This window comes from Punctularia strigosozonata, assembly GCF_000264995.1.
Source record: "Punctularia strigosozonata HHB-11173 SS5 unplaced genomic scaffold PUNSTscaffold_5, whole genome shotgun sequence".
Classification (NCBI taxonomy): domain Eukaryota; kingdom Fungi; phylum Basidiomycota; class Agaricomycetes; order Corticiales; family Punctulariaceae; genus Punctularia; species Punctularia strigosozonata.
Genome location: NW_006767437.1, coordinates 1,211,611 through 1,221,453, shown reverse-complemented (window position 1 = coordinate 1,221,453; position 9,843 = coordinate 1,211,611). Strand labels below are relative to the sequence as shown.

The following is a 9,843-nucleotide window of genomic DNA, read 5'->3' as shown; positions in this document are numbered from 1 at the left end:
GGAATGCACGTCCTGTCTGCTCCCGCGCGTGTCTTGAGACCCGGCTTTCCATTTCGGAAACACCCTAACATCCAATTTTATTGCAGTCTGCACTCATTGATACATCAAGCAATGTACTCTGGGAGGTAACATGTACAAGGCATTGGTATAAAAGCAGGAACGGCGGGATTACCGGCGGCGTAGCATGATTCTGGGACTTGCCAGGCTCACCGTGCTACTTTTCCCCAACTGATTTCCGTGCTCTCAACGCGGCACAGTAGATCAGATGTGATACAACATATCTACACCAGTTTGAGCTCAGGAAATCCACGGGAGGACGCAAAAGATTCGAGTGTCCAGAATCCCCGGGTGTCCAGCAAGTGTGGGAATGATAGTACCACATCCACATTCCGTTCGCGACACGGAGTCAACGTCACATCTCGATTCGGACTTCAACGATGAAACCGTCTCCGATGACGATGGTCACGATGGCACGCGATCTGATCGTAGGGCTGCCGCGTCGAACGCACTCGCGACTTCCGGGAGCCTGCAGGCGCAGCGGACCGACTCTCACTCGAATGGGGAGCCTGGAGGTGGACAGCAGAGCATTGTCGATGACAACTCGCTTCCTCATGGCGGACAGATTCACCTCGAAAGCCCGAAGATCAGTGCCCGGGACAGCACTTTGTCAATTGTTGCAGGAGAAACTGGTGTGGAGATGGAGCGCGACGTCGGAGGTGCGAGCGCGCCTCCATTGCCCAATACCTCGGACACGCAGGATACCTCGAATCGAACTTCACACTACGACGGAGTCCCGTTATCGAGCCAAAATCGACCGATGTCTCGCGTCGAGAGCCAGGACGGCGGTAGAGGACAGGCGGGCATCACGGACAGCGTTCTCATGCAGGCAGGCGTCGAGCACGATCGCGCCGAGGACACCGGGGTAGGGGCCGTAGGAGACATCGAGTCGTCACCTAGGGCGGAGGAAGGGTCAGGGAAGGGTCAGGGTTCTCGGGACGTAACACTGGTGTGGGGGAATCCGAGGTAAGAAACCCGTTTATTGCTTTGCAGCGCGGAAGGTGATGTTGTGCACGATAGCCCGGGAGCGCCCATATTGAATGTCCTGGAACGTGATAACCTATAGACTGTCGGGCAGGTCTGAGCAAGTGATGTCATTAGTAATACCGGGAGCATGGATTGTTCGTGTTTTCATGACCGTCCGAGGATGTATGGATCATACGGGCTTGTCTCCGCGGTAGTTGGAGCTGACAACGACACGAAAGCGTATCGAATTCAATTAATCGTTATTGGTGTCGCGCTGTACCATATCATACACGATCTTTATCTATCCCGACGAAACCGTCAGCGTACCGAGAAGGAGCATGTGTCACAACCGCCCGTACCTCGTAGGCCCTCACTTCCAGAACTCATCCTCCAAAACGCACTCCCTCGCCATCTCGTACTGCTCGTCCGTCCTACACACCAACATCCTCTTCCCTTCCCCTTCCCCTTCCCCTCCTTCCGCTGCCGTGATATCCACCACCGCCCCCTCCGCATCCCCCACACCCACGTTCTTCTTCGGATCCACTGGCCTGAATCCCAAACACCGCACACGCTCCGCGACGCGTTCCCGGAGCTCGACCGACTTTTCGCCGATGCCGCCCGCGAAGACGAGGGCGTCGACGTTGCCCTGGAGCGCGACGAAGTAGGCGCCGACGTATCCGACAATACGGTCCACGAACAAGTCAAAGGCCAACCTACACATAACGTCGTCAGCAGTTCTTCGTCCAGGAGAGTGAAATCGAGGTTTTAAAAAAATCACCTCTTTTCGTCCGTATCCCTTTTCGCGATCTCTCCCTAAAATCCGCGGATCCCGCCATCGCCTTCCACCCGCTCTTCTTGTTCAAGATCTCCTCCGCCTCCGTCACGCCCACGTTCGTCGCGTGCGCGGGGTCGTGCGAGATGCGGCCGGCGGTGTTGGCGTAGTGGAAGATGAGGCTGGGGTCGATTGCGCCGGCGCGGGTGGCGCCGGGCAGGCCGTGTACCGGGGTGAGGCCCATGGAGGTGTCGATGGAGCGGCCGACGTGGATGGCGCAGGCGGAGGCGCCGGAGCCGAGGTGGAGGGCGATGATGGAGACGGAGGTGGGCGGAGACGGTGCGGAGGATGTAGGCGTCTGGGTGTTATGTGGGACGTGAGAGAGACGTAGAAGAGGAGGACAGGGGAGGAGGAAGAAGCTTACAGGAAATACCGTGGAAGCCGTATTTCTTGAGGCCGCGTGGGCGGGCGACGGAGGGGTCGATGGCGTAGGAGGAGACGTGGGCGGGGAGGGCGCGGTGGAAGGTGGTGTCGAAGTAGGCGATCGAGCGCGCGTTCGGGAGGGATTTGAGGCAGGCTTGGATGACGGCTAGCGCGGCGCCGTTGTGTCTGTCCCGAGTTCCAAGCGTCAGCATGATAAGGCGCGAAAGAGAAGGAGATATAGAGGAAACGTACAGAGGGGCGAGGTCGGTGAGCTTCTCGATATGGTGGTAGGTCTCGGAGGAGATGGTGACGGGCTCTGCGTAGTCGCCGCCGTGGACGACGCGGTGGCAGACCTGCTTGATGTCCGCCTTCTTGATGCCGGATTCGTGCTCCAGATGGCCTAGGAAGTACGAGAACGCGGACGCGTGGTCTTTGATGTCATCCTTTTGTTCTTTCTTAACGTCTTGGGACGAGTCGGACGGAGACGCGTCTTCGTGCTTGAGGGTGAAGCGCGCGGGCGGGGAGGAGAGGTCGTCGATGGAGGATTCGAGGAGGAGGTCCGCGACGGGGTCCTTGTCCGACGAAGAGGATCCCGAGGGCTTGAAGAGGGAGATCTTGAGGGAAGACGAGCCGGCGTTGACGGAGAGGATCAGGCCTTGTCGTTGGGCATGGTTGTGGTTGTGGTTGGTACCAAGAGGAGTGATCACGGAAAGGATGGCGGTAAAGTGTGGTCGACATGGTTTGATATTCTCCGTGCGCGGCGTGTTGCGGTCTATCTCCAGGCGCAGTGCGAGGGAGGAGCGCGTCGACGTCAGCCCTGTGTCATCGCCGGCGAGCATCCGACATAAACCATCCCCATGCGCTGGCGATCCCAAAATCCAATATCTGGACGAGCATATCCGTGGACGAGCATATTCGTGGCAGTAGCGCGTTGAGGAGAAATCCAAGCAAAATTGATGGTGATGCTCGTCAACGAGTCCGAAGGCGTCGACGACGTTCTGGAGCAAAGCAGTGGCGGTGCCCGTGCGCCATACGTTCACGAATGCCCGTCCTTGCCCCCAACTTGTCATCTTGCCTTTCTTCGACTGAGACTAGCTGAGACTCTAAAGTTATGCGGTGCGCATGCGCATGCGTCCGTCTTGGGTCCTGGACTAGGCTTTGAAGCTCTAGATCTCGGGATGTAGTGCCTTTGTACACGCTGTCGACGCGTGCGCCATAAGCTATCAGATATATCAGAAGCTACCTTGAGCTGATTGATATCAGGCTTCGCTCCGCGTCCGAGCGCCTACTGCCTGTAGCTACAAGACAACTCCCACCGCCTGCGCGCTGCACACTCTGTTTTCTCCTCTCTACGCATACCGCGCCGTTTACACGTGTTCAGTCCGTTCTTGCATGGCGTCGCGACGACCCTCCATCGATTTATCCAATTTTGAAGAAGGACGCGGGCTCCATGAGGAACCCGGGCCGTATGTGAGACGGGAGGGCCGTGTAGCTCGAAATGGAGGTCGCTGAGATGTTCGTCGTAGGACGGATCGGTGCCGAACACTGGCAATCGCCAGTCCACGAGCCAAGGAGATGCTCGCAATGAAACTGCCATGCCCGTAGAGGGTCCCAACATCAGCGACGCAGCGGGAAATCGTGACGACCCGCCATCTACACACAACCTAAAGACGAAGGTAAGACATGGCATTCTTGAACAATGCCGCAAGTTACTAAGACACGGCTCTCTTTCAGCCCGCGCAAAGCAAGCCGGCAAAATCTGACGTCACCGGCTGGGACTACGTGTACGACCGACTACGGTTATATGATCAGGAAATGATCAAGGGATACTCCCAGGATATCGACAACCTCCTCATCTTTGTGCGTAATCCAGTTCGTCCGTTCCCGCTCTTGCTAAGGCAGCGTGCACTCCAGGCAGGTCTATTTTCTGCGGTCCTCACCGCGTTCCTGGTTGAGGTCTACACTCAGTTGCAGCCGGACAACACCCAGCTGTCTGTCCAACTCCTCTCGAATATTTCTCTCCAGCTCCAGCAGATCTCCTTGAACCAAGCCGCCCCTGCGTCTGTCGAACCGCTGAATATGTCCTTTCAGGCCGATTCCCATGTGGTCGCGATCAACACGCTCTGGTTCCTGAGCCTGATCCTCGCCCTCGCCTCCGCTCTCCTCGGCATATTCGTGAAGCAATGGCTTCGCGAGTACATGGCATGGCCGAACATCTCCCCCGTTCAGCACGCCATACAGCTTCGGGAGTTCCGCTACGATGCCTTTCAAAACTGGAAAGTCCCCACTATCGTGACGTTGGTTCCTGGCCTTTTGCAGCTCGCGGTCGTGCTTTTCTTCGTCGGTCTCGTCACTCTACTTTGGCCCATCGACACCGTCGTGGCTGGAGTGTGCTGCGCTGCGGCTGGCCTGACCACATTCCTGGCGACGCTGACTGTACTACTACCGCTGTTCTTCGAGACTTGTCCATACAAGACACCGTTCGGATGGATGATACACCCTATTCTACGACCGTTTTACCGCTTCATCAGACCATTCCTGTACTCCCTATACTCTTGGAACTGGCCGCGCTGGCTCAGATCCATCGAAGCTTTCTGTTATACCTGCCAATATCCCGTCCCCGACATGTTCGCTTTCGACGGATGGGATCATCGCGATCTCGCCTTGCGACGCTTTGGACGTGACTCAGAGAGCAGCATCGCAACTCAAATCCACTCGCTGCTGTGGCTTGCCTCACATGAGGAACCCAGAGACGGTGTGATAAAGAAATGCATTTCCGATGCACCAGGACCGCGCGTGCGCATCCGTTCTGCCCTCCAACATTATGACGATTCTTGGCCTGTAACGCCGGAGCTACGCCTGCGTGCATACTGGAAGGCCATCTCCGAGCTGTTAGGGATGCCATGTGTCGGATCTAAAATCCCGGCGCTCGATGTACTCGACAAGGAGTGCAAATACAACGATGCCCAGGGAACCGTCGCAATCAACTACAAAAAACTTCAGCATGCCTTCGATTTGCTGACATCTTTCAACGACACCCAAATTTCGCTCATATTTGAACTACTCAAGTCTGGTCTCGATACGCTCCTCCGTGAATCGATGAGCGACATTGACAGTTGGTTTGGCCTCTACACCAGCTCACTGATCATGATGACCTTCATTACAAGAATGAATACTTATTTCGATTACCCATGCATCGTCTTCCTTCTCAAAACCCTCGCATACTCCAACCAGTCCTCACTGACAAGCCGCGCAAATGAGAAGATTTTTGCCTTCATTCGCGCACTTGGGAGTCACATGCTGTACATCTGGCTGGGTGCATGCATACCTTTCCTGTGGCGATAGCAAGGCTGACTGGATGTTTGCAGAGCCGGAAGAAATGGCTGACGTGCTTGAGCTTGCATGTTCATGCTATGACCGTGCCGCGTTTCGGACGGATCCATTGCATCGTCTCCGATTCTGGGCGGCGGTGTCCGTGGTCACCCAAGCACGGACAGGCTGGAACGACTCCCAACGCTGGAGCACGGCTATGGGTGTGTTCGGTGACCGTTTGGTAGAGGCGCTCTCGCTATGGACCGAGCCTGGCAATGGACACCCTGTTGCTGCAGCCGACTTGAGGGTGGACTGGTATGATCTAGCCTCTTTTCTGGGATCCCATTCGGACACCGCCCCCGATTGCTCAAGAAAGGTCGCGAAGCTCATTTTGGAGGCTCACCGACGCAACTCCCTCGCGGATGAGAACATCATGGGTGCATTCATTAGTTGGCGTTCTTTTTGGGATCTCAGCTGGAACAGTGCAAATGATGTATACGAGTACTTCGAGATTCAGCCCACACTAGACGACGGAGGGGAGGTCCGCCCTTCGTCAGATCCGCTTCATGATGCCCTGTTGCATTCGGACTCTGGTCGGAAATCCGTATCTAAGTCGCATCTCGGTACGGAACCCGTCAACGAAGCCGCTTCGTACAAGAGCGATCGCGGTGGTACACCGCCCGATCATGGGGTAGATACGTCAAACGTACTCTCGACTTCAACAATCCTTCAAGCGTCGGGAACCGACTCTGCCTCGCTCCGCGTCGAGACGCGCGAGCCCGGAACTGGAAAGCAGAACATTCCCGACGAACCCTCGCTTTCTCATGGTGAACGAATTCCCCTTGAAGCCCCGGAGATGATTACGGCCGAAGGCAGCACTTCAGCGACTATTACAGAGGGACAGAGTAGTGAGATCAAGCGCGACGTCAAGTGTGCCAGCGCGCCGACATGGCCTGCGTCAGACAGACAGGATGCGGAGGATACGCCGGATAGAATCCCAGCCTACGACTCAGTCTCTACGTCGAGCAGAAATCCACTGGCGCATCACGTCGAACGCCAAGACGGTAGCGGCGAACAGGATAGCGCCAAGAATAGCGTTGCGGCGCAGGCAGAGGTCAAACGCGGCGGCAATCGAAATCTGGAGGTGGGACACGCGGAGGGCGCAGGGTCGTCGTCTGAAGGAGGACATGAATAGCGGGACGTTGGTGGCCGGTGGACAGGGAGGTTGAGCCCGTCTGAAACTCGTTCATCGAATTGATCTCGTGGTATCGACAGTATGCACGATAGCAAGAGAGCATATATAGCGCGACAGAATGCTCATTTAGTCCTACATGCATAACCGTGCGCTGCGCTGGTGTTGTTCAGCACCTACCGAATCCTGTGCGCATCTGAGGCTGACCATGCCCGTGTCGTTCTCCCATACCAGTCCTGACGCTGAGCCGGTAATGTTGATAAGCAAGAATTGAAACGAGAGGTCATCCGGGCGCTTGAGCTTGTTCCACACAATCCGACCAGCGCTTGTTTGTCCCTTCTCCAGCAGCGTCTGCGGAGTCCTGCGACGTCAAATACCTTTTCCTCATGAGCTCCATCACAGCTGCCCTCGCAACACCATCCTCCTCTTAGACTGAACTACGCCGCACCTCTCCTGTCCTGACTCCTCAGACATCCGTTGCTCATGCAGCGCACGATCGCCGACGCTATCCACACCCTCGATGAGGCCATCGCCCCCTTGACTTCCGACCTCTCGCCGCCCTTGAACCATCGTCATGGTGCACGGTCGATATACACGACTCTCGCCAAGTACGGCATCAGGACGAGAGAAACGCGCACCGCGTTAGTCGCGTTCAGCATTCTATGTACTCTTTGGACTGTCTTCCAGAAGCCCTGTACAGTACTAGCAGTCCCTCACTCAAATGAGAGGCGCTCGTAAAAGCTCCTCACCTCTCCGCCATCCTCTCCCGCACCGCGTCGCGTCTCAAGAAAAGCCGCGTCCATCGCCAGTAACAGCCCAACAAAACATCCCTGCCGAGGATACAGTTCTCGCCCTCCTCCGCATACCTCAAGTGCTCGATCTACGGCAAGAAGCCTCCTGGAACTGACGCGCCGCCGCAAAGCGCGGCTGAACAAGCGACGGCGTAACGAAGAACTGGCTGGTGTGCGACTCCCGCGGGGCGTCCCGGGTTGTCGTGGGGCGCAAGGGTCTTTCTCGGGACGCGGCGGAGGCGCTCGTCGAGAAGCAGAGGTTTCCGCACGCGTCAATGCACAAGGAATCGTGTCCGTGGAAGACGCGTCCGTGCGATGGTGAGCAATGAGCGTCTCCTTTACATCCTTTACATCCTCCTGCGAATGTAGAGTCTCAACTGGCGTGCATACTCGATCCACCGCATACTGCTCAAGCCTCCCTCGTAGATGGCTCGCGAACTCAAATCCCGCGCACTACCTGCGATGACGAGCGCGTCGTCGACGCTTCCCCGGGGTGCAGGCCAAAATGCGGTGCACCAGCAGTTCGAAGGCTCACCTGCAGACGTACGGAAAAGGTCAGCATCTTCAACTTCATGTTTACAAGCTCAAGCATATGATATCGTCGCAATCTCACCTCTTCTCGTCCGTGTCCCGTCTGCGATATCTCTTCGATCGCAGAGCAGGTCGTCGCCTTCCATCCCGTTCTTCTTGCTCGTGATCTCTTTCGGTTCGGACACGCCCACGTTCGTCGCGTGAGCAGGATCGTGTAAGATGCGGCCGGCGGTATTGATGCAACAGAAGATCGGGCTCACGTTCATCGCGTTCGGGAGGCCGTGCGCCTGGGTGATGTCCATAGAGGTGTCGATGGAATGGCCGGCGCAGATAGCGCAGGTGGGGGCGCCAGAGCCGAGATAGTGGCAATGAGAGATACATGGCAGGGGGTTTGCGGCGGGAGAGTGTAGAGACGGGGTGGAGGATGTATGTCTGCATCGCGTAGTATGATATGAGATGAATGGGAAGGGCAGAGGGAGGGGAGGCACGTACATGAGATTCCGTGAAGGCCGTGTTTCTTAAGGCCGCGTAGACGGGCGATAGAAGGGTTGATGGGGTGCGACGCGACGCGGGCGGGGAGGGCACGTTGGAAGGTCCTGTCGAAGTCGACAATCGAGCGTGCGATTGGCAGAGATCTGAGGCAGGCTTGAAGGTCTGCTAGCGCCGTTATGTTTATCGACATGAAAGCGTCAGCATATCACGTCGTTCGGAATAGGGTGGAAGGAGACGTACAAACACGCGAGGTCGGCAAGCATCTTAACGTGGTGGTAGGTTTGGAGGAGATGGCGAGAGACTTGGAGTAGCAGTCGCCGTGTACGACGCGGTGGCAGAACTACTCTTGGCCCCGAGAACTAACGCCAGGTGGGCCAGGAAGAGAAGACGGGCGCATGGTCTTTGATCTTGTCTTCCTGCTCATTCTCGAAGTCTTGGCTGGAGTTGGAGATAAAGGTATCATCGTATTCAGGTGTAAAGCGTGCTGGCCAGGATGAGAGACGGTCGACAGAAGGCTCAAGGAGAAAGTCCACGAGGGTCTGAATCCGAGGAAGAGCCTGAATGTTGGACGAGGAAGATCTTGAGGGAGGATTGGCGGAGACGATCAAATCTTGGGCAGGTACGGTCGTCGACGGTCTGCACAGTGGACAACGTGAAGGCCCGGTTGTTGACGTGATAAGATAAGTACGATAGCCTCCATAAGAGCGCGTCAACGTCGTTCCCACAACAAACCTGAACTGTTGCGGCATGGTTGATACGCTGAGTAACGTGTTCCGTCAAGGACGGTGTTGTTCTTCGGCGTGTATCGAGAGCAACGTGATTAGCGGATAAATGTGATGCCCGTCAACGCCTCGGACAACGTTCGGGAGCAAAGCAAATGGCGAAGGGTCACGAACACTTGCCCTTGCCGACTTGTCCTTCTCCTGCTGAGAGGTGTGCGATGTGCGTCTTCGGTCCTGAGTTGAGTTGGAACAAGAATCCGTCTACGGAACGGGTCATATGCATTCATGAGTACATACGTATATAGGATATCGTGCATACACGCTGTCAACACGCCCTACGCCGCAAAATATCTTGAGCCGATATGAAGTTTCGCTCTGCGCTCGAGCGCCTACTGCCTGGAGCTACTTACAAAACGCCTTTCTCTGCCTGAGCCGCACTCCCTCCGTTCTCTCCTCTCTCTGCGGATACCGTCCACACCTGCTCAACTCCTTCTCGCATGGCGTCGCCACCACCCTCCAGCCCGGTATTAAACATCGCTGAACGAGGGCCTGAGCCTCCAGAAGAACCCCCGATGGATGTGAGAC

At 56.4% G+C, this 9,843-nt stretch overlaps 4 protein-coding genes across 4 annotated transcripts; 1 reads left to right on the top strand and 3 right to left on the bottom strand.

Annotated features, from left to right (window-relative positions):
* Window positions 1-413: 413 nt before the first annotated feature.
* On the bottom strand, window positions 414-3,283 carry PUNSTDRAFT_51987 (acetate and butyrate kinase). The gene is given in 7 exon segments (XM_007382994.1): window positions 414-714; window positions 727-1,023; window positions 1,083-1,318; window positions 1,383-1,736; window positions 1,870-2,153; window positions 2,296-2,404; window positions 2,471-3,283. The coding sequence occupies 4 exon segments, from the start codon at window positions 3,055-3,057 to the stop codon at window positions 1,394-1,396; spliced, it is 1,323 nt and encodes a 440-aa protein (XP_007383056.1). The 5' UTR covers window positions 3,058-3,283; the 3' UTR covers window positions 414-714; window positions 727-1,023; window positions 1,083-1,318; window positions 1,383-1,393.
* A 708-nt stretch (window positions 3,284-3,991) lies between these two features.
* PUNSTDRAFT_26986 (uncharacterized protein) lies at window positions 3,992-4,513 on the top strand (the record flags this gene model as incomplete). Its single annotated transcript, XM_007382993.1, has 2 exons — window positions 3,992-4,082; window positions 4,269-4,513. Coding segments are annotated over 2 exons (336 nt in total), but the record flags the coding sequence as incomplete, so codon positions are not given.
* A 2,884-nt stretch (window positions 4,514-7,397) lies between these two features.
* On the bottom strand, window positions 7,398-8,346 carry PUNSTDRAFT_143220 (uncharacterized protein; the record flags this gene model as incomplete). Its single annotated transcript, XM_007382992.1, has 2 exons — window positions 7,398-8,048; window positions 8,127-8,346. 2 exons carry the CDS (start codon window positions 8,344-8,346, stop codon window positions 7,861-7,863), a joined length of 408 nt encoding a protein of 135 aa, XP_007383054.1. The 3' UTR covers window positions 7,398-7,860.
* A 549-nt stretch (window positions 8,347-8,895) lies between these two features.
* On the bottom strand, window positions 8,896-9,285 carry PUNSTDRAFT_133555 (uncharacterized protein; the record flags this gene model as incomplete). The annotated part of the gene is made up of 2 exons (XM_007382991.1): window positions 8,896-9,172; window positions 9,269-9,285. 2 exons carry the CDS (start codon window positions 9,283-9,285, stop codon window positions 8,896-8,898), a joined length of 294 nt encoding a protein of 97 aa, XP_007383053.1.
* Window positions 9,286-9,843: the final 558 nt, after the last annotated feature.